Source organism: Pimephales promelas, chromosome 4 (assembly GCF_988280905.1).
Source record: "Pimephales promelas chromosome 4, fPimPro1.hap1.1, whole genome shotgun sequence".
Taxonomy (NCBI): domain Eukaryota; kingdom Metazoa; phylum Chordata; class Actinopteri; order Cypriniformes; family Leuciscidae; genus Pimephales; species Pimephales promelas.
The window spans coordinates 47350056-47375281 of NC_142772.1; the positions used below are offsets into that span (position 1 = coordinate 47350056).

General features: G+C 36.9%; 1 protein-coding gene across 10 annotated transcripts in view; it reads left to right on the forward strand.

The window, feature by feature from the left end:
* tnca (tenascin Ca) overlaps window positions 1–25226 on the forward strand; it is a 107240-nt gene that overhangs the window by 74853 nt on the left and 7161 nt on the right. For 2 of the 10 annotated variants that reach the window (XM_089130619.1, XM_089130620.1), the window contains 13 exons: window positions 417–845; window positions 2645–2923; window positions 7549–7821; window positions 9898–10170; window positions 12004–12276; window positions 13831–14109; window positions 16997–17269; window positions 18307–18429; window positions 19383–19526; window positions 21615–21734; window positions 21937–22080; window positions 23415–23545; window positions 24067–24199. In XM_089130619.1, the coding sequence (XP_088986745.1) occupies window positions 417–845; window positions 2645–2923; window positions 7549–7821; window positions 9898–10170; window positions 12004–12276; window positions 13831–14109; window positions 16997–17269; window positions 18307–18429; window positions 19383–19526; window positions 21615–21734; window positions 21937–22080; window positions 23415–23545; window positions 24067–24199 (2874 nt within the window). The remainder of the gene's footprint in view (window positions 1–416; window positions 846–2644; window positions 2924–7548; window positions 7822–9897; window positions 10171–12003; window positions 12277–13830; window positions 14110–16996; window positions 17270–18306; window positions 18430–19382; window positions 19527–21614; window positions 21735–21936; window positions 22081–23414; window positions 23546–24066; window positions 24200–25226) is intronic. The other 8 variants (XM_089130622.1, XM_089130621.1, XM_089130624.1 and 5 more) reach the window with 8 other exon arrangements.

Below are 25226 nucleotides of genomic sequence, written 5' to 3' on the forward strand. Positions count from 1 at the left end.
ATTTAAGTGAAATTACTGAACTTAAATATACAGGTTTGATAAAAAAAAATCATCATTAAAGAAGAAGATTTCAAATGGCATTTAGAGGCTTTTGCATCTGAACTCTTCAAATATATATGCAAAAAAACTATTATCTATTATCAACCTTCATTCTGACCCTCTGTCTTAAATGAGCCGCTTTTTGAAACTTGATTAAACGAATGCTTTGTTTAGAATGAGGACTTTTTAAGCTTTGAAACTTTTTTAATGGTACAAAGACCTCTTATATGTCAAAAGATCAAGTCAAATTTGATTTCTCATGTCATTGTGCACTTAGTCAATGACTTGTAACCTCTTGTTTTCACAGGAAAAGCACTTCTAATTATGTCCTGTCGTTAACCTCTGACCTTAAATGCACTGAATGTACTTTCCTCTAGCACAGTCTACCTCTCCTGATGTTGTTGCTTTGACCGTCAAAAGTGTTTCAACAATGCAACCAAGCCTCCATAAGGAGGTTCAACCAGCAGTCTCTACCTCCACTTATTTAACAGAAGATTTTAAAGCTGAAGCCTCAGGTGATGACCTTGAGGGCCCAAGTCAAGGGCCTCCGAGTGACCTAAAAGTCACAAATGTGAGCAGAAATAGTTTGTGGCTATCTTGGTCAGCTCCAGAAGGAGCCTTCGATAGCTTCATCGTTGAGCTGAACTCAACGTCGAATAAGTCTAAAGAGCTCATTATTGACGCATCTGGAGACGCCAGGCAGGTCCGTGTTGATGGGCTGACCGCTGGCATGCATTATGAGATTACTTTATATGGGATGAAGGAGGGGGAAAAATCTCAACCGGTCAATGTTCACGTCAAGACAGGTACATGGACATCATCTTCAGAAACCACAGTCATCTGTCATCCGCCATCACAGTACTAATGTCATTTATAGGAGCATTTCTGCAGGCGTAAGATGGCTTTGTGAATAAAATTTGCATTAGAAACCAAAAAAAGTGAGAAAAAAAAGTGTTTAGAAACCCAAATCCCGCAAGCGACGCTCTGTGCATGTTAAGTATTTAGTTGTACGATACCATTTAAAAGTTTGAAAGAAATTATGTTTATGAAATTTTAAGAAATGCAAGAAATGTATGATTTAATTCAGCTAGGAAGCATTGTACAGTATCAGTGTCATTTTATTATCATTGATATACGGTTATAGTTTTTTTTGGTAACGCTTTACAATAAGGTTTCATTACTTTAGCTAACATGAGCTAATTTTATTAGCATTTATCAATCATAGTTCATATTAATTTAAATATTTACTGAAATAGTGTTAAAATCAAAAGGTGCATTTGTTAACATTAGTTAATGCACTGTGAACTAGCATGACCTAATGTAAACAAAGATTAATAAATACTGTAACAAGTATATTTCTTTTTAGTAGGGCTGTCAAAAGATTAATCGCATCCAAAATAAAAGTTTGTGTTTACATAATATATGTGGCTGCACTGTGTATTATTATTTTGTGTATATATACTGTAAATGTATATAAATACACACACATGCATGTATATTTAAGAAAACAATATTATTTATATATAAAATATTTATATATATATATAATATAAATTATAAATTATATATATAATTATAAATATATATATATATATATATATATAAATAATTATAAATTATAAAATTATAAAAAAATAATTATAAAATTATTTTAATAATTATTTAATAATTTTTTATAATATTTTAATAATTAAAAAATTATTAAAAAAATTATAAATATATATATATATATATAACTATATACAGTATATACATGAAAATATTTCTTAAATGCATACAAGCATGTGTGAATATATATATATATATATATATATATATATATATATATAAAATAATTATACACAGTGCACCCACATATATTATGTAAACACAAAGTTTTATTGTGGATGCGATTTATCCCGATTAATCGTTTGACAGCCCTAGTTTTTAGTTCATTGTTTACAAATGACAACTTATTCTTGTGTTACTGTTTTTTATATATGCCTTTTTTTAGATTTTCTGTTTTAATTTTAGTATAAAAAATATTTAGTATCACACAAAAATTCTTACTTTTATATTGTTAAAAATTACTTTATTTAAATATATTCAAATACTAATAATATTTCGAAATTTCACTGCTTTTACTGTATTTTGGATCAAATAAATGCAGCCTTAGTGAGCACAAGAGACTGAAAAACCTTTTACAAAATCTTACCGACGCTAAACTTTTAATTGGTAGTGTATTACGTATTTATTAAACATTGAATATTATGTAAAGTTCACTTTCTCCACTCAAACATACCCAAAATGTGATCCTATACCTCCAGTGCCACAAAACGCTTGCAGAATTGTTCCTGTGCTTTCCAAACGTCCCCTCGGGATTATGGCATGAAATATTTCTAAACGTTTTATATCGGATCACTCTACCATTATTTCTCGACATGAATGAACACCATCTTTGTGCCTCATGTCTTCATTCATATCATTTCATTCCATCTATTAAGTGTTTTATCTGTAGCTGTCATTGTGTTTATGCCGGTGGCACTGGCAAGTTGAGCTCATTTCATTATGCAAATGTAATTAATTTCAGTGACAATAACTCATTTCTGATTTCTTTGTCTGTCAGAGGAGCAGAAGCCGCAGATTGGCAGTCTGAGTGTGTCTGATGTATCTTGGGATAGTTTCAATGTGTCCTGGATCATTGAGGATGGCCTTGCCTTTGACAGTTTTGTGATTGAAGTGGCAAATTCAGCAGGTGGTCCAGAAACACAGAGCCTTTCTGTATCTGGGGATGCACGTAGTTTATGGATGTCTGGGCTCAGCCCCGACACGTCCTATACAATTACACTATACGGAGTGCATCAGGGCTCGATCCTGGGGTCGATCAACATTGAAGCAGCAACAGGTATCCATGCTGACCTGGACATCCCTTGTGAAAAAGACACTTAATTGCATGTTATAAAATGAAAATGTGTTATAGCTTAAATGTATATGCAATACAATTAGTTGAACTTAACTCGTCACATATTAATTTTACATTCAATTGAGAAACAAACTCACAAATCAGCCCCTTCTTAATTTAAGTTTTCAGTTCATTTCAAATGACTTGAACAATAATTATTTCTGTTGTCTTTGAAATATGTATTTATTTAAAGATGTTCAATTAATGTTATATTAATTATCATACATTTTATATCACGGTTTAATTAATCATTTTATCTAAGTACAGTTTTTATAAATATACTGTTAAGATTTAAAATGCAATGCTAGTGCACATTCAATGCAATTAAGCCCACTTCTTTTTCACAAGGGATGAGAAACCTATTTTCTATGATACCTTTTTTTCTTAATCTTTTCTCTCTTTCTGACCTTTTTCATTCTAGTTGGGAGCTGTGGTGTCAAGCAGGTGCTTCTGTGCTCTAACATTTCCTTTTAATTCTTCATGAAACCTAAACTTTTTTTGTTGCATGTGGTCCATCCATGAGAATGATGACCGAACACGTAGCAGCGTCTCTCGAATGTCCACAATAATTTGTTGATTGTGAAACGACTTCATTTAACAAAGCTTACTGATTGTCAGCTGTACTGTTCCAGCCACTGTGTCGGTCTTGCCTCCCAAGTTGATTGCGTTGGGGCAAAGGATGTGTCATGTTTCCATTCATTTCCACTGAAATCAAAGCTTTGTTTTCAGCAGTAATCATTGTCAACCTTTATATATCAACCAGCTACCCCAAATGCATGGCACCACCCATCTCATATAGTTACCGCATTGTGGTGAGGTTTGATGTGCTGCAGTGATTGCAACATATTTCACCCTCTTACATATCATTTCATTGCGTGATCTCATCATCTCCCTGCATCATTTCACACATCTATTGATTTGATATAGAAGCAACATGCATTTGAATAAGTCATCCATTTTGATGTAGTGTTTATTTTGAGGTCTTTCTATATCAGCGCTGTGGTTCCCAATCTTTTTCATCAGCTGAACCGATTTTTATGTATATTTCTTATGTATTTATACATTTAATAAATTAACACATTTTTTTATTACACTCAGAAAAATGCTGGGTTGTTTTAACCCAATTTGGGGTAAATGGGGTAAACAAACCCAGCCATTGGGTTACATTTTTAAATTACATTTTTAACCCAATGTTTGAGTTTGTCCATATTTGACCCAAAATTGGGTTAAAACAACCCAGCATTTTTCTGAGTGTAGGCTGGCACTCTATTTTGAGATGTGAAATGTTGCATTTATTGAATTTAAATATATATATATATATATAAAAATAGAAATAAATATATTAATTCTAATCGAAAAAATAGCTCATAAAAAATATATAATTAATGCAAAGTATCATAAAAAAAACTATAAACATTCTAAATAATAATCAGAAAATATTATAAAACAAAAAATATATTTGAATGGTTATCCTGGGGAAAAATAAAGTTCAATTTTAAGGCTTTGTCCGTTTTTGACCGGGAGGAAGCTAAATGTAACCCATTTACGAAGAAGCCAAGAATATACTTCTTGAAATAATTAAAGTAGCCTTACATAAACCAAAATAGGTACTGGCCATCACCATTATATGCTCATCCATCTTCTGACTTGTTGTTTCTTCTAACACGTTTATTAAAATTTTTTAACTCTGTTATTTATGTTTTTACCCATTCACTGGAAATACTGATGTGATATTGAAACATACTGCTTTCTGGTCACCGTCTGAGCATTAACTTTTGTTTGGATTGGGAATAATATTTAAAAATTGGCATGGGAATAATTTGGAATAATCTTTATACATCTTTTGTATTGATTGCTTCATATGCACTAACGCTATATTCTTGTTAACCTGTTTTGACACTACAGTGAACAAATACAACAAAATAGCCCCAGTTTTATTCACATCTAAACGAACATTCTTAGAAAACACCTTTTTCTTTTCTTTTTTTTTTCTCCGGCTTTTCTGTTTTCGATGGAAGCTTCTTTGCACAGAATGAAAAATAAAAAAGGTAATTGTGACTTTTTATCTCACAATTCTGACTTTTTTCTCACAATTCTGACTTTTTTCTCACAATTGCGAGATGTAAAGTCAGAATTGCGTGATATAAAGTCGCAATTGCATGTTATAAAGTCCGAATTGCGAGATATAAAATCAGAATTGTGTGATATAAAGTCAGAATTGCGAGATATAAAGTCAAAATTGCAAGATAAAAAGTCAGAATTGCGTGTTATAAAGTCGCAATTGCGTGTTATAAAGTCAGAATTGCGAGATATAAAGTCAGAATTGCGAGATATAAAGTCACAATTGCGTATTATAAAGTCAAAATTGCGAGATATAAAGTCAGAATTGCGTGATATAAAGTCGCAATTGCGTGTTAAAAAATCTAAATTGCGAGATATAAAGTCAGAATTGTGTGATATAAAGTCGCAATTGGGTGATATTAAGTCAAAATTGCAAGATAAAAAGTCAGAATTGCGTGTTATAAAGTCGCAATTGCGTGTTATAAAGTCAGAATTGCGAGATATAAAGTCAGAATTGTGAGATATAAAGTCAGAATTGCGTGATATAAAGTCGCACTTGCGTGTTATAAAGTCAGAATTGCGAGATATAAAGTCAGAATTGCGAGATATAAAGTCGCACTTGCGTGTTATAAAGTCAGAATTGCGAGATATAAAGTCAGAATTGCGAGATATAAAGTCAGAATTGCGTGATATAAAGTCAGAATTGCGAGATATAAAGTCAGAATTGCGAGATATAAAGTCAGAATTGTGAGATATAAAGTCAGAATTGCGTGATATAAAGTCGCAATTGCGTGTTAAAAAATCTAAATTGCGAGATATAAAGTCAGAATTGTGTGATATAAAGTCGCAATTGGGTGATATTAAGTCAAAATTGCAAGATAAAAAGTCAGAATTGCGTGTTATAAAGTCGCAATTGCGTGTTATAAAGTCAGAATTGCGAGATATAAAGTCAGAATTGTGAGATATAAAGTCAGAATTGCGTGATATAAAGTCGCACTTGCGTGTTATAAAGTCAGAATTGCGTGATATAGTCAGAATTGCGAGATATAAAGTCAGAATTGCGAGATATAAAGTCAGAATTGCGAGATATAAAGTCAGAATTGTGAGATATAAAGTCAGAATTGCGAGATATAAAGTCAGAATTGCGAGATATAAAGTCAGAATTGTGAGATATAAAGTCAGAATTGTGAGATATAAAGTCAGAATTGCGTGATATAAAGTCGCAATTGCGTGTTAAAAAATCTAAATTGCGAGATATAAAGTCAGAATTGTGTGATATAAAGTCGCAATTGGGTGATATTAAGTCAAAATTGCAAGATAAAAAGTCAGAATTGCGTGTTATAAAGTCGCAATTGCGTGTTATAAAGTCAGAATTGCGAGATATAAAGTCAGAATTGTGAGATATAAAGTCAGAATTGCGTGATATAAAGTCGCACTTGCGTGTTATAAAGTCAGAATTGCGTGATATAGTCAGAATTGCGAGATATAAAGTCAGAATTGCGAGATATAAAGTCAGAATTGCGAGATATAAAGTCAGAATTGTGAGATATAAAGTCAGAATTGTGAGATATAAAGTCAGAATTGCGTGATATAAAGTCAGAATTGCGAGATATAAAGTCGCACTTGCGTGTTATAAAGTCAGAATTGCGAGATATAAAGTCAGAATTGCGAGAAATAAATTCGCAATGGCGTGTTATAAAGTCAGAAATGCTTGACAAAGTCCAAATTGCGTGTTGTAAAGTCAGAATTGTGAAATATAAACTATTCTGGCAATTGCGTGTTTATATCTCACAATTCTGAGAAAAGATGTCAGAATTTCGACATATAAACTCGCAATTATGTCTTATACTTATAAAGTCAGAATTGCGAGATGTAAACATAAAAGTCAGACAAACATTCGCAAAAAAGTCAGAATTGTGAAATAAAAAGTCGCACTTCTGTAATTTTTTCTCAGACATAACACGCAATTGCGACTTTATTTCTCACAATTCTGACTTCATGTCTCGCAATTGTGAGATAAAAAAATCGCAATTATTTATTTATTTTTTATTCATTGGTGGAAACAAGCTTCCATAGTTTTCATATTGAAGCCAGTTTAACATCACGCATCTGCAGTGTGTAAGCAAACAATTCATGAAAACATTAAAAATGAAGAATTTAAGTATTTTATTTTTCGGCTGAATATTTACATTTTAATTATATTTTTTACCAACTTTGCCATGAAATCTAATACATGAAATCTGTTACCTGTATGCATGCAAAAATAAATATGCTGCAGACACGTGGTGTGTAAAACAGGCCTAATCCGACAAGCACAAATAACACTAGCTAGTATTTAGCCTATAACAATTAATATCATATGCTCGGCTTAACAAATTATACATGCAAATTACGCATTTAGTACAGCAACGATGTACCCATAGACAATAAGGGTGACAATGTCCAAACACTGTACAGCAAGTGCAAATATACATTACCTCTGTTCCAATAACCGTTTCTCCCTTTAGATAGCGCTCCAATGGTTGGCAGTCTGTATGTGTCTAATATTACATCAGAGAGTTTCTCCATTTCATGGAATGACACGAGAGGAGATATTGAGAGGTTTATCCTGGAGATTATAGACTCTAGCTGGCAGCGGGAGCCAGTTGAATATAATCTAACACACGGTACACAGTCATATGAAATCACTGGGCTACAGCCGACTACTGACTATATAGCTTACCTCACTGGAGTTATGAAGGGAAGGAGAACAGACTCCGTCAGTGCTGTCGCCTCCACAGGTAACTGGAATTCTCTCTTTTCCTTGCTGTTTTCCCCCGTTTGTTTATATTGGAAGTGATAAATCAGGCCTCAAAAGAGTAGTTCAACCAAAAAGTTCACATTTATGTACTCATGTCATTCCAAACCTGTATGTTTTTTCTTTATCTTCATTTGTTGAAGATCTCTCTAAAAGTGGTCCATGAAACTCAAGTCTCCTGAAGTGATGTTATAGCGTGAGGAACATGCACAATTGAAGACTAAATTCAAGTTTCAGCATCTGCCTGTGCACATGGAAATCTGAATCTGGTGCCACAAGATGATTTACGAGTATACCCACTCGAAGCTGGTCGAGTAGAACTGGTTACCGTGGTGAACATTTGGTGCCGTGACCCAGGTGGGAGTGAGGTTTAGGGGGAAAGCAAGTGCAATGGACGCAGGCCTGTGCATGTAAACCTCAGTCCCCTGGCTTCAAGAGGCACGCTAGTGACTGACACTAGACGCCGTGGTCTTTACTGTCCTTGTTAGCGAGCCCGGTTCAAACCTCACAAGGAGCTGGTTGAGTAGAAACGATTACTTTTGGTGCCGTGACCCGGATGGGAATGAGGTTTATGGGAAAGCAAGTGCAACGAACATAGGCCAGTAAGAGCTGTGCAAGTAAACCTCACTCCCCTGGCTTCAAGAGGCGTGCTAGTGACTGACGCTAGCAGCTGTGGTCATTAGCATCCTTGTTGGCGAGCCCGCCTCCCACGCCAGAGACCCTGGTTCAAACCTCACTAGGAGCTCGTCGAGTTGAACCGATTACTTTTGGTGCCGTGACCCGGATGGGAATGAGGTTTATGGGAAAGCAAGTGCAACGAACATAGGCCAGTAAGAGCTGTGCAAGTAAACCTCACTCCCCTGGCTTCAAGAGGCGTGCTAGTGACAGACGCTAGCAGCTGCGGTCATTAGCATCCTTGTTGGCGAGCCCGCTTCCCACGCCAGAGACCCTGGTTCAAACCTCACTGGGAGCTGGTCAAGTTGAACCGATTACTTTTGGTGCCGTGACCCGGATGGGAATGAGGTTTATGGGAAAGCAAGTGCAACGAACATAGGCCAGTAAGAGCTGTGCAAGTAAACCTCACTCCCCTGGCTTCAAGAGGCATGCTATTGGCTGACGCTAGCAGCTGCGGTCATTAGCATCCTTGTTGGCGAGCCCGCCTCCCACGCCAGAGACCCTGGTTCAAACCTCACTAGGAGCTGGTTGAGTAGAAACGATTACTTTTGGTGCCGTGACCCGGATGGGAATGAGGTTTATTGGAAAGCAAGTGCAACGAACATAGGCCAGTAAAAGCTGTGCAAGTAAACCTCACTCCCCTGGCTTCAAGAGGCACGCTATTGACTGATGCTAGCAACTGCGGTCATTAGCATCCTTGTTGGCGAGCCCGCCTCCCACGCCAGAGACCCTGGTTCAAACCTCACTAGGAGCTGGTTGAGTAGAAACGATTACTTTTGGTGCCGTGACCCGGATGGGAATGAGGTTTATGGGAAAGAAAGTGCAACGAACATTGTCCAGTAAGAGCTGTGCAAGTAAACCTCACTCCCCTGGCTTCAAGAGGCACCTAGTGACTGACGCTAGCAGCTGCGGTCATTAGCATCCTTGTTAGCGAGCCCGCCTCCCACGCCAGAGACCCTGGTTCAAACCTCACTAGGAGCTGGTTGAGTAGATTCGATTACTTTTGGTGCCGTGACCCGAGTGGGAAAGCAAGTGTATGGGAAAGAAGTGCAACGAACATAGGCGAGGAAGAGCTGTGCAAGTAAACCTCACTCCCCTGGCTTCAAGATGGCTTCGTGCTAGTGACTGACGCTAGCAGCTGCGGTCTTTAGCGTTCTTCTTAGTGCGCCCGCCTCCCACGCCGTAAACCCTGGTTTGATTTTGATCAGATACAAAAGCATACAGATTTGAAGCGAAATGAGGATGAGTAAATGCTTTTTTGGCTGAACTATCTCTTTAACCAAGGCTGTTAGCTGGACCGTTAGCATGGACAGATCTCTAAAACTATTGAAACCAGAGAAAGAGACACTAAACAAAACGCCATGGCTGGCTTTTTCCCCTGTAGCGGCCGAGCCTGACTTGTCTGGGCTAGTTGTTTCAAACATTACCTCAGACACAGTTTCGCTCTCCTGGCGGACGGGAGAGAAGGCGTTTGATAATTTTATAGTCGAGGTGAGAGAGTCTGCTTTGCCCTCGCAGGCGACGGGGCGCACCTTGCCCACAGGTGCCCGCTCCACAGTGCTGTCCGGGCTCAGAGGAGACACACGATATCAGATCAAGCTGTATGCCACCTCAGGTGGCGCCAACACGGCTGCCCTGACAACTGTAGTAACCACAGGTACAGCTGAGCATGCTTTTGAGTTCTCAGAACACATGCTTTAAACATTTATATTGGGTTTTGAAGATGTTGTTTGCTATATGGAAGCCCATTTGCTGCCCTGGAATAAAACAATAATAAGGTAATTTCATTTTTCATCTCACAATTCTTACTATTTCTCGCAATTACGAATTTATATCTCGCAATTTGGACTTTTTTACTTTATAATTTTTAATTCCCACATATAAAACTGTCTTAAAGTTGATTTTTTTTTTCTTTTGGCTAGACCACTGGTAGTGTACTGTACATAGGAATCCAAATCTAGTTTACTCTTTCCCCACTGTTGACTGAAAGGTATATTTCAAGTGTATATGTATATATATATATATATATTTTTTTTTACCTAAATAGGAATATACTAGTATACTTAAAGTCCAAAAAGTAATAAACTGTAAGTATGGTGTTAAGTTCACTTAAAGCAAGTTGCAGTAATGTATATAACTTCTAAACTTGTAGTTTCTGAGAGTAAGTGTACTTTCATAAACTAAAACATTGCTAGTATTTGTCAAGTAAACTATCAGTAAGTTCACTTGTAGTATAGTTACAGTTCAAATGAAAACCTTGTCTACACAAAGTCTACCGTTACACTTAAAGTATACTTTTATACACTAAAAAGTTGGCCAATTTAGTCCCAAGTAATATTTAAACGGTACACTTACAAGTATACTTCTAGAACATTGATATTAGTATACTTACATGAAGTACATTAAAATAAAATGAACTTGAAGAAGTATACTTATTATTTTTACATATAATTGTCAGAATTGCGAGGTATAAACTCACTATGAGAAAAATTCTTAAAATTGCTCAGAATTGTGAGAAATAATGTAAGAATTGTGCAGATTAAAAAATAGTTCATAGTATGGCACAAAGTACATGTAAAAAAATATTGATGGTTTAACTTAAAAAAGTAAGTAACCTGATTGCCTTAAAATTTTAAGTTCATTGAACTGGAAAAAGTGAGTTAATACAATGAAGGAGATTAATTTAACCATCAGAAACTCAAAATTATATTTTATCTGAACTAAATAAATTATTTAAGTTGATTTGACAAAAGAAAAAATGTTGTGATTACTACACTGTAAAAAATATTGTTGGTTTAACTTAAAAAAAGTAAGTAATCTAGGTTGCCTCAAAATTTTAAGTTTATTAAACTGGAAAAAGTGAGTTAATATGATTAAGGAGATTAATTTAACCATCAGAAACTCAAAATAATAAGTTATCTCAACTAAATAAATTATTATAAAGTTGATTTGACAAAAGAAAATATGTTGTGATAACAAATCTTGAAAATATTTTTTACAGTGTAGTATTCCTGGTTGTTTGCAGGGTAATGTCTATGGCATGTTAGCAGGAGGAGTGTAAAGATTTTCTTCCAAACCTTGTGTTTGCACAAGTTATGTCCAATTTGTCACTCACTCCTTTGAATTTTAGGATAAAATCAGGCTCATATTGCATCTAAACCTAGATTACTTACTACGTAGCATTACACACAAACACTTGATTAGTGTGATTGATTGACCAGTGATTTGATGCCATTTTTCAAGTAGATTGTCCTCAAAGTGGAAACATGAATTGGTCCCACTGAATGCTAATGCATTTTCTTTGCCATTTTTCAAACTGAGGACTAAGTCGTAATTATTGTCTGCCACAATTGACTGCAGACCACAGATGCTTATCATAGACATTAAGGCAAATAACCCAGAATATTCCTACAGTTTTAAACATCCAGTTTTCGCTTGTTTCAGCTACTGTTAAGTTTCATAACAGTACCCAATACTTTCTTTCATTCAGAGCCTAAGCCTAAATTGGGCACCGTTGTGGTGTCTGAAACCCTCCCGAATAGCTTGGCGCTGTCCTGGAGCACACTGTCAGGCCACTTTGATGGCTTTGCTGCTCGTATCACTGACCGTGAGCAGCTGTATGATGTTGTAGAGCTCAGGCTATCAGGATCAGAGAGGAACGTTACCGTGATGGGTCTTATGGACTCTACGGTCTATGACATAATGTTTTATGGTCTGTCTCGTGGCCGTCAAACTCCATCAGTTTCCTTCAATACCAGTACAGGTACTGTGCAAGTTTTTCATGCTTCTCTCACAACAAATCAGGACTTAACAAACAGAACTAACACATTTACAAATTACTGAAACGGACATTTTTGTTTGTTTTGGTACAATTGCATGCATGTAATATTTAACATGGTTACTTGAATGACTCCAAAGGCGAATGATTTTTTACATCAGGGGCCGGATTTACTAAACAGGGCAAATAGCGTGAGAGCGCAATCCCGTAAAACGCCGACGTGAGTGGAAAGTTCTCCATTATTTCCATAATGATCTACCAAGAGCAGCGCAAATTACAAATACCAGTAAATTGACGAGCGCAAACCTTCGTAAATCATCTTGCACGATTCGTTTAAATACTCTCCTGATTCGTTTAATTTTGCGTCTGAAAGGGAAACTCCCGTCCGGTCTCATCCCAAGGCCTCATATACTGAGGCTTTTGACATTGTGTCATGGCACCCTTTAGTGTCAATATGAGACGCAGATATATATGGGCCAGAAGGCGCCTCCTAGTGGTCTAACCCTAACCCTACCCCAGACCTAAACCTACACATATGTATTGATGCTAAAGGGTGCCAAATGTCAAAAGCGTCTCTATATACGCCCTAGGATGAAAATGCATTGGAAGCTCCTACAAATGCATATGCAATAAGGTCGAGCACAAAAATAACGCTTTTTATGGCTTTTCACTGTGTGTCTTCAGTAAATTCTTACAGTAGATTTGATAGCCAAGGGTTTGCACCGGTGCAAGCTGTTAAATCTGGCCCCAAGTGTGAATATGTTGACTACATCAAAAATGAAAGAATAAAAAAACATTTTTTTTGTGCTTGGTAAAAAAAAAAACACTAATTCTCCCACTGATGTTTCTGTTTGCAACATAATCTCCTGTGAAACATGACATGATTGCACATTAGGAAAAGTAGATTTGTAGTGTGGAAACTCATTTTTGCATCTGTCTGACTCTGACCACATGTTGTTTAACACAGATGTATGGTTATCCTGATTCATTCCCGTTTTTGTCAATGCATATGCATGCAGTTTTATTGCACCCACTGAATACTCGGTTAATTTACTTGGAGAAAGAAAGCTCATATAATGATAGCTTAAAGGGATTCTCCACTTTTTTTGGAAATAGGCTCCCCCAGAGTTAAACAGTTGAGTTTCACCGTTTTCAAATCCATTCAGCCGATTTTCTGATATTTAGAAGAATATCAGTAACCAGAGAGTTTCTGGTCTCGGAAAAAAAATATACTATGGAAGTCAATGAGACCAGAAACTGTCTGGTTACTGATATTCTTCTAAATATCAAAAAATCGGCTGAGTACATTCGAAATGGTAAAACCCAACTGTTTAACTCTGGGAGAGTGGTAAAATAAGCCTATTTCCAAAAAAAGTGGAGTATCCCTTTAACATTGAATTAATGAGAAACATTTGACAAATAACAAGCTATTTTGACCTTGCAATCACTGCAGAATCATTTACATCCTCACCCTGTATTGTCCCCTCCTATAACACTGCAACTACGGGACCCAAATGAATCCTGTACCACGTATCCCAGCGTCATTACCTAAAGTGGGAAACCTCACCGTTTCGGATATTACCCCATACGGATTTCTGGTGTCCTGGGAAGCAGATTCTTCTGAAGGCTTCAGCCATTTTCAGGTAAAGGTGTCGGACTCTGGCCTGCTGCTGGAGCCACAAGAGTTCGTAGTGCCGGGAAACCAGACCTCTCTGGATGTTTTGGGCCTGATTACTGGCATTGGCTATGAGGTCAGTGTGACCGGGGTGTCAGGGGATGGGTTACAGTCTCGTCCAATCACCACAGTGGCTGTTACAGGTACCGCTTTCTGCTTTTCAACTGCACGTCACTCCTTCACCTCAGAGCTTTCGCTGCCCAAGCTTAGTCGTTTTTTACTTTGTTGAATGTTGTTAATATCTAGCAGATCTGGGTTGTATGCACAGGACATGTTCAAGATTCTCTCTGATATGTTAGACACACAATACCATGACAACTACCTGTTAGCTCTATAACACGTCATAAGCTCAAGTTGCTTTTCCCGTCCCCAGCTGCTGAGCTTCTGATTGGTCAGTCGTTTTAAAATCAGTACTGACGAGAACTGTTATTGGGAACACGTTGTGGTCCACTTTAGACACTCTACTAACTATAAGTAACTTTGCAACTTCATATCAACTAACCAATTAGGCCGTGTGTCCACCAAAGCGTTTTTCCACGCGCCTGGCCAACCCGATCTCACGACCAAGTCGTACGAATTCGACGAATGATTAAAAAGTGGCTAATTCGTAACAATTCATACGATCTCACTCGTACGAATTAATATGATTTTGCTAAATCGTACATATTTTACGAATTGGCCAATTTGTATGAATTTGTACGAATGACCTACACCTTACCCCGCCCCTAAACCTAACCATTCATGGGTTTAGACAAATCGTACGAATTAGTACGAGTGAGGTCGTACGAATTAGACACTTTTTAATCATGCGTCGAATTCGTACGAATTGGTCGTGAGATAAGGTTTGGCCTGGCGTTTGTTTTCACCGTTTTTTTTTTCACGCTGAAGCGCCGAGCGCCCGGCGTTTTTACTGGTCGCTGGGAGTTGAAAAATGTTCAACTTTGGATAAAACGCAGCGCTCATCACTGTCACTTTTTACCCAGCCGTCCAATCACAGTGGAGGGACTAATACCACACCGACCAACTGTCAACATTCAAACTGCTGCGGATATTCTGTATCATAGCAACGAAACGTCCCAACGGAAAAAAACGCTACACCGCCAAAACGCTCTCAAGCGCCCAAAGCACAGTGTCTTCAGCAGAGCGTGTAGCGTTTTCAGCTTGCTAAGGACACACGGCCTTAGTAAGATAAATATCACTTTCAACTGTAAAATGACTTTAATGCAACTGTTTTTAACCGTTGAGAATTAGATTGTTTCCCAAAATTGTGATTGCAGTGTACAATCACACATTAACCCACATTTATCCATGGTGCTGCTTCAGATCCGGCTTCGATTGCATTTACATTTATTCATTTAGCTGACGCTTTTATCCAAAGCGACTTACAATTGCTATATTTCAGAGGTCGCACGCCTCTGGAGCAACTAGGAAAAGTGTCTTGCTCAGGGACACATTGGTGTCTCGCAGTGGATTCGAACCCGGGTATCTCACACCAAAGGCATGTGTCTTATTGAGAAAGGCTCGGAAGAAAATACTCAAACACCTATAGTGCCCTATCTTGCACCCGGCGCAAATGACTTTATACACAAACGCATGTCTCATTCTTATTTTGCACGCGCGCAAAGCGGGATTTTCCCCTCCACAGACGCACGTCGGTAAACTAGGGAACAAAGTCAAAAAACCTGGTCTAAAGTCAGTGGCACGTTTACAAGATCGTCGGTCTCATCGGCTGTGAACGCTCCTGGCACGCGCCTGGTAAACCCGCCGTTTTAATAACAATCCTTCATGCAACATGCGCACCTGTTCTTAAAGGGTATGTTGGCTGGCACTCGGATTGGTTTATTTCACGTTACGCCCAAACCACACCTATGAATAATGAAGCTACTTCAGACCAACCCCTTTTAGATTTGCGCCAGGCGCAAGAGGCATTTATCCCGCCGGGAAAATAGCAACAGCGCCGGGACCCGCCCACAAAGTTACTTGCGCCATGCGCTTCAGATCGTTAAAATAGGGCCCCTAATGCTTATGCAGATGGCAATTCAAAATAATGAACATGTCCAGTGTTTACACGTCCTCTTAAATGTCTATATTCTAGAAGATGACATCTAAGCTTTAGTTGGGAAACTCTACCACCCCCTCAATACTATCCCTTGTTTATTAGCCAGGTCTCCTCCATCGATAAGTGTTTTTCTTTGTTTCAAGTGAACAATACATGCTTCACTTGTCCCACATGTCTGATGCCATATTTAAACTGTTTTCTTTTCTACTTAAATGGCTGGCAACTATCGATATCATCCCATATAAGTAGGGTTGGGTATCGAGAATCGAGTATCGATTGGAACCGAGACTAACTTTTCGTTTTTCCCGGAATCGTTCAAAAGTTAAAATTTCGATTCCTAGTTTCAATATTCACAGTCCGCCGAGCGGAAGAAGAAACCGCTGAACAACACCAACAAAGAAGCGTCTACCGGAAGTGTTGGCATAACCGCGCGAGTCGAACATGTGTAGCTTACGTCGGCGGTCCAAAGTGTGGCTTCACTTTTCTAAAAATAATGAAATCTCGGCAAAATGCAAAATTTGTGACAAAAGGAGTATTTTTACAGAAAGAGTATTTCCTTCAGAAAGGATTATTTCCTTCAGAAAGGCCGTTGGTTAGCAAGGTTAGCTAAACTTTTTTGACCCCGCCTCTTAAAAGAATCGGAATCGAGAATCGTTAGGAACCGGAATCGAAACAAGGAATCGGAATCAGAATCGTTCAAATTCAAACGATACCCAACTCTACATATAAGTCCCATATCATCAAGGTTTTTCACCAGCATGAAGATCTTGTATGACGCAGCAGCTCGCATGCATGAATGTCTTGTGTATTTGCAATGCCAGTCATGAAGGGATGCGTATGTTGTTGTTATGTGTCCATGGTTTAACTAACACGAGAAGTATAGTCATATTACCTGACGCATGTCGAGTGGTTGGAGACCGGCAAAACTCAGGTTGAAACAAGAAAAAGACCCGTTTCCTCTCGTCAATCAGAGGCAGAACCAGAGATTGAGCACCTTTTCGTGTCGGACGTCACCCCTGAGAGTTTCCGGCTGGCCTGGACGGCAGAAGACGACGTGTTTGATCGATTCGTGCTCAAAGTTAGAGATTCGAGAAAGCTCTCCCACCCTCGAGAGTTCGTTCTGCCGGGCGATGAAAGAACCAAAGTGTTAACGCAGCTTTTGGGGGGAACCGAGTATGAAATTGAGCTTTACGGTGTCACGTTGGAACATCGCTCCCAACCCATTACTGCGGTTGCCAGAACAGGTATTGTGTTCAGAGTCGTAGGATTGCCTTTCGCATCACTTCTGGATTTGAGAGGGCTTTCTTGGCTGCAATGTGGTGGAAGTGTCTTTAACAACTAAATAACACTCTTGGTCCTAAACAGGTACTGGCTGGTGTGTTAATCTTTGATTTGAAATGTATCTATCATGATATGTTTCAATCCAGGGTTAAAGTCAACAGCACCAGCATTTAAAAAGATTTAGTTTTGCTTTTCTTCACAAGAATCAACCTTTTTCCATTAAGAAAGACATAACACTTTAGGTTACACAAATGTATTAATTTCAACGTTAGTATTCAACATTTGAGAGTGTGAAAGATTCTGTTCACAAACATTGCATTTATGCATTTAGCAGATGCACAAAAGCACCAAATTAAATACAAGAAAAAATTGAAAAGTGGTGCTGAAAAAGACTTTTTGACAAAACCTCAGATCATGTTGACTTTAACCTTGCATGCTTTCGTTTCTCTCCTTTGAAGGAACGCTCATGTGTATGTTCATGCATTCGGAGGAAAGTCTCCTGATGTTCATGTCACTACTAAACCATCAAGTTACATGTTTCGGCACATCGCTGCTGGGAAAGCGATGCTCATTTGTCCGCATGCCCTGAGAACTAATGATTCTGTGTTGGTTTATGTAAATGGTCTGATCTAAATAACATGCCTTCTTTTTTATCATTGTCTCACTCCAGGTAAATTTGTGGAATGCAGTTTAATGATTTTGGCATGATTGCTCATGGTTCAAACGGGAGCTTTTGTTGATGTTTCTTGGAATGGAAACTTGCACTTTTAAGACTAACGAATCTTTCTTTTAGGCCTTTTTCATTGCACCAGGGAAAGGCCAGCTTCTCCTGCAGTTCAGTGTTTGACGCTGGTCTTTCTTTATCCGTTTTCCAGTGGCTGTGTATTAATTAACTTCATATCTAAATGGCCATAAGGACCCTGGGTGGAACAATTTCCCAATTTTCAGTGTTTTCTTCTCAACATTGCTAAATGTATATATCTGTTTTGCTGTCTGGCAGGCCTAGGAGTTCTACGAGACCTTCGTTTCTCTGACGTCACGGACACATCAGCCGTGGTTTACTGGACTGTACCGCGTTCCCAACCGGACTCCTTCAGGATCACTTACTTCCCAGTCCAAGGAGGCGAGTGCTGGTCCTCTTCAAACCCTAAATGCAATGCAATAGCTACTGTGGTGTGAATGAGTGTTGGCACCCATGCTAAAGTTGCCTAAAAAGAGGAATAAAAAATCATCTTTTGGATATTGATCTTAATGCCTTAATTAGAAAAATGAGGAAAAGTCCAACCTTTAAGGACACCAATTTTCTTTGTGAATTAATAATATATAATAAATAAATTAATGTTTTTCCTTAAAATACAGTGTGCATGAGTCATTGCACCCCTATGTTAAATTCCCATAGAGTCAGGCAGATTTTTATTTTTAAAAGCCAGTTATTTCATGGATCCAGGATAATATGCATCCTGATTAAGTTCCCTTGGCCTTTGGGATTAAAATATCCCCACATCATCACACACCATTCACCACACCTAGAGATTGGCATGGTTTTACTTCAGTTAGCCTAATAGCTGGTTTGATTTGCATTGAAAGATGATCTTATGGAAAGTACCCCAGTGTGGTGAATGGTGTGTGATGATGTGGGGATATTTTAATCCCAAAGGCCAAGGGAACTTTATCAGGATGCATATTATCCTGGATCCATGAAATAACTGGCTTTTAAAAATAAAAATCTGCCTGACTCTATGGGAATTTAACATAGGGGTGCCCTGACTTATGTACCCTGTATTTTAAGGAAAATTTTTTTATTTATTTATGATACATTATTCATTCACAAAGAAAATTGGTGTCCTTAAAGGTTGGAGTTTTCCTCATTTTTCTAATTAAGGCATTAAGATCAATATCCAAAAGATGATTTTTTATTCCTCTTTTTAGGCAACTTTAGCATGGGGGCCAAAACTTATTCACACCACTGTATATGCAATGTAGTGAAAATACTATAAACCACGTTATTTAATTATATTCAAGTAGCTGCTATACTGTAAATTCATTCATTATTGCTTCTCTTCTGTATATTACCAGGTAAACCCATGGTCGTGATGGTGGATGGGTCACAATCTCAGGTTTCGCTCATAAATCTGAGTCCTGGAGAGATGTATCAGGTGTCAGTTATTGCAGTGAAAGGTCTGGAGGAGAGCGAACCAGTGTCCGACACTTTTACCACAGGTCGGTTAAGTCACTTGACTGGTTAGTGGTGTTTTTTTAAGATCAGCAGCCGGATTACTCAAACCGAGTGAACAAAACCTTAAACCTAAATATAATATAATTAGTGCTGTGACTGTCAAATTGATTGTGATTACTCACATCTAACAAAAGTTTGTAAATATATATTATATATATATATATATATATTAGGGCTGTCAGTTTAACACGTTATTAACGGCGTTAACGCAAACCCATTTTAACGGCTGTAATTTTTTTATCGCGCGATTAACGGTCTTTTTGTCCTAGCAAACTTTCCACTTTTCCATATTGATTTCCACATTGAGCATTAAAATGAGAAAAAAATAATGTAACAAAAAGAAATCAAGAGACATTTAGAATAGATAAAAATGTGCGATTAATCGCGAGTTAACTATGACATTAATGCAATTAATCGCGATTAAATATTTTAATCGTTTGACAGCACTGATATATATGTGTATATATATATATATATATATATATATATATACACTCACCTGAAGGATTATTAGGAACACTCAATTCAATTTAAATTTATTTGTATAGCGCTTTTTTACAATACATATTGTTTCTAAGCAGCTTTACAGAAAGTGCATTTCAGAAATGTACATAGAAAAATACAGTTAGTTAGTTATGTGTTAATTTAGGGCATAACATATCGCTGATGTTGAGTTTCTCATCAATGCAATTATCTAATCAACCAATCACATGGCAGTTTCTTCAATGCATTTAGGGGTGTGGTCTTGGTCAAGACAATCTCCTGAACTCCAAACTGAATGTCAGAATGGGAAAGAAAGGGGATTTAAGCAATTTTGAGCGTGGCATGGTTGTTGGTGTCTGAGTATTTCACAATCTGCTCAGTTACTGGGATTTTCACGCACAACCATTTCTAGGGTTTACAAAGAATGGTGTGAAAAGGGAAAAACATCCAGTATGCGGCAGTCCTGTGGGAGAAAATGCCTTGTTGATGCGAGAGGTCACAGGAGAATGGGCCGACTGATTCAAGCTGATAGAAGAGCGACTTTGACTGAAATAACCACTCTTTACAACCGAGGTATTCAGCAAAGCATTTGTGAAGACACAACACACACAACCTTGAGGCGGATGGGCTACAACAGCAGAAGACCCCACCGGGTACCACTCATCTCCACTACAAATAGGAAAAAGAGGCGACAATTTGCAAGAGCTCACCAGAATTGGACAAAATGTTGCCTGGTCTGATGAGTCTCGATTTCTGTTGAGACATTCAGAATTTGGCGTAAACAGAATGAGAACATGGATCATCATGCCTTGTTCCCACTGTGCAGGCTGGTGGTGGTGGTGTAATGGTTTTCTTGGCACACTTTAGGGCCCTTTAGTGCCAATTGGGCATCGTTTAAATGCCACGGCCTACCTGAGCATTGTTTCTGACCATGTCCATCCCTTTATGGCCACCATGTCCCCATCCTCTGATGGCTTCTTCCAGCAGGATAATGCACCATGAATCATTTCAAATTGGTTTCTTGAACATGTCAATGAGTTGACTGTACTAAAATGGCCGCCACAGTCACCAGATCTCAACCCAATAGAGCATCTTTGGGATGTGGTGGAACGGGAGCTTCATCCCACAAATCTCCATCAACTGCAAGATGCTATCCTATCAATATGGGCCAACATTTCTAAAGACCTTGTTGAATCAATGCCATGTAAAATTAAGGCAGTTCTGAATGTGAAAGGGGGTCAAACACAGTATTAGTATGGTGTTCCTAATAATCCTTTAGGTTAGTATGTGTGTGTGTATATATATATATATATATATATATATATATATATAACTATATAACTAACCCATTTAAAAATGGGTTTACTTAATTTAGGCTATATTTTAAATATGATAGCATAGAATTGAAGGAGTTTCACCGCACTCACGATAAACAAGGTGCCAGACAGACAAGACTAGAAATCTCAAAAAATAAATCCTTAAAGCAAATTTAATCACCAAGCTTTTGGTCAAAAGACCATCCTCAGGGCATATTATAGCATAGCAAAATATTGTATTTTTTAACGAATCCATTTGTTTGTGACCCCCAGCCATGGATGCGCCCCGCAGCCTGACTGCCGTCAATGTCACTGACGCGAGTGCGCTGTTGCTCTGGCAGCCTGCAGTTGCGACTGTGGATGGATACGTCATCACATACAGCGCAGACACTGGTGGGAACCTCCTGCCATCTCTTGCTCTATTTTGAGTTTTCTTTATTCACGTTTGACTTGCATGCATTGTCTCTACCGAGAGCAAAAATAGTTGTAGATATGTCAGTGATGCACTGCAGGACACTGCTGTCACTGATACCCCAAAACCTATATATAAACAAACCTGTTATTCTTCTTCTGCTTCTTGTATTTTTCTCTGAAGTGCCTGCGATATCAGAGCAGGTTTCTGGCAACACGGTGGAGTTTGAGATGACTTCACTCGCTCCAGCAACTGAATACACAGTCAATGTTCATGCCATAAGAAACCGAGAGAAAAGTGCTCCAGCGACCACAGACTTCACAACAGGTGAGATGCAGTCACAGTCAACCATTACTAGTGCTGCAGCGCCTCCTGTAGGCCACACCAGATACAGCTGCACAGCATTACTGATGGGTAATTCCCAGAAAACAATGAGGATTTACATATAAAATCATAGTGAAATTCTGTTATGCATGTGCAGTGTTTTGCATATATACACTCTAAAAAATGCTGGGTTGTTTTTATCCAATTTTGGGTCAAATATGGACAAACTCAAACATTGAGTTGAAAATGTAATTTAAAAATGTAACCAAATGGTTAGGTTTGTCCATATTTGACCCAAAATTGGGTTAAAACAACCCAGATTTTTTTGAGTTTATATATATATATATATATATATATATATGCAAAACACATCTTATATATTCACATTATTAATATTAATATATTAAAAAATATTAAAATGTTTTTATGTGTCCTGATCGAAAAAGTAAACCATTTAATGTATCACAAAAATAATTATTTTACAAAATAATAATTGTTTTGATAATAAAGTAGCTTTAACACAACTTTTTTTAAGAAATGTCCTATACATTTCTCATAAGTGTTTTGATTGAGAATAAAAAAAACGTTTAATGTATCACAAAAAAAAAACAATTTACAATATAATAATAATTAATATTAATAGCAGCTATAAAATTGCGTTTAAGAAATTAAAACCATTTCACGTAAGACAAAGATTTTTTTGCAAAATAAAATAATTATAGCCTAATAAAAAATTTTTTAATAATTATTTATTATTTATTTATTTTTTTTGTCTAGCATTTAATAATCAATACAAAAAGTATACTGTATATATATATATATATATATATATATATATATATATATATATATATATATATGAAGAGTTCAGATGCAAAAGCCTCTAAATGCCATTTGAAATTTTCTTCTTTAATGATGATTTTTATCAAACTGATTTGTATCAGTTCAGTAATTTCACTTAAATAACAATTAATAGGTAATTATCATTGCCATTTAAGTGAAATCACTGAACTTAAATATACAAGCTTGATAAAAATGATCATTCTAGAAGAAAATTTTAAATGGCAATTTGCATCTGAACTCTTCATATATATATATATATATATATATATATATATATATATATACACCTGTATAATATTATGAAAAATTGCTCACTTCAACACTTTTTATTCTTCTTTGTCAAAACAACAATTCTGTAAATAAAAAATAAAAAAATGTATTCTCCCATAATGCATCAGCGATAAAAGTTTTGGACTGTTTCTTCACTAAAAATTCTGTCATTTTATTTCTCTGTCCGAATAAGCATGAATGTGATCTGGTTGTGTGTTACGTAGATGTGGATGCTCCGCGTGATTTGGTTGCCAGCAATATTCAGACAGAAAGCGCTGTGCTCTCCTGGAAGCCTCCCCGGGCCGCCATCAGCGGCTACATACTGACCTTTCAAACATCTGACGGGGATGTCAGGGTCGGGCATTTCTCACTTTCTAGTCACTTTCAAAGGCCATATCACCTTATTTTAGCTACATTCTGTGAATGTGTGAGACTTATGGTAAAACTGTTTACAGTACAAACCAGATTCATGATTTGTTCATGATTATAATATTACATTAAGATAATATAAAGCAGCATACTGTCATACTGGAGAGGAGAATGACACTGGAAGCCTTGCACATTCAAGTTGTGTTTATATAGAATTTATGCAGACGTTGTCAAAATATAAATAATATGTTGCATGCATTAGTAATTTATCTGGTGCCAGGGAAAAATTTAAACATCTGGAGAGCGTTGTTGCAGATTATAGAATTATATTTCTGGATAAAATTAGACATCATTAATAAATGAAACATTTTATAATGTGTCTTTCTTATACAAAGTAATACACCATGAAACATAATAGCAATAATTATTCAATATTAAAAAGTTTTGCTAAGAATGTGGTTTTTTTTTTAGTGATATTCAGAGCATAACTGATGTATGTTTACACAGGAATTGAATCTAGACCCATTTGTCACCTCACACGATCTGTCGAATCTGAGAAGCAGCACCGAATACACCGTCAGACTGCAGGCCGTCTCTGAGGACCAGAGGAGCAACAGCATCAGCACGGTCTTCACCACTGGTCAGTCACTTTATTAGCTATATTACTATAGGGCGTTTTCACATCTGTCTTGTTGGGAGTGTTTTGTTTCAGAACCTGGCATGTTTTATCACTTACTGTAGTTCAGTTAAATCGGTCCACAGTCCAGATCAGAATTAAAAACATTAAAATAAAAAAATCTTTGCATTATATGTTTAATATACAGTACCGGTCAAAAGTTTTAGATCGGTAAGATTTTTTATGTTTTTAAGAAAAGTCTCTTCTGCTCACCAAGGCTGCAATTATTTGATAAAAAATACAAAAAAAACCCAGCAATATTGTGAAATATTATTACAATTTAAAACAGCGGTTTTCTATGTGAATATATAGTGAAGTGTAATTTATTCCTGTGATCAAAGCTGAATTTACAGCATCATTACTCCAGTCTTCAGTGTCGCATGATCCTGCAGAAATTGATGCTCAAGAAACATTTATGATTATTATCTATGTTGAAAACAGTTTTTTACATTTTTATTTCAGGATTCTTTGATGAATAGAAAGTTCAAAAGAACAGAATTGATCTGAAATGGAAAGCTTTTGTAACATTAATCACTACCATTCAAAAGTTTGGCGTCAGTAAGAATTAATTTTTTTATTTTTGGGGGAAAGAAATTAGAAAATACTTTTATTCATCAAGGATGAGTTAAATTGATCAAAAGTTACAGTAAAGACATTTATAATGTTAGAAAAGATTATATTTTAAATAAATGCTGTTCTTTCGAACTTTCTATTCATCATAGAATTTTGGGGGAAAAAATGGTACACGACTGTTTTCAACATTGAAAATAATAATTAGTTTTTTGAGCATAAAATCAGCATATTAGAATAATTTCTGAAACTGATGTGTAATCAGCAACGGTAATGATGTTGAAAATTCAGCTTTTAAATTACATTTTAAAATATATTAAAATAGAAAAAAATTGTCATAATATTTCACAATATTACTGTTTTTTAATCAAATAAAGCAGCCTTGGTGAGCAGAAGAGACTTCGTTTAAAAACATAAAAAA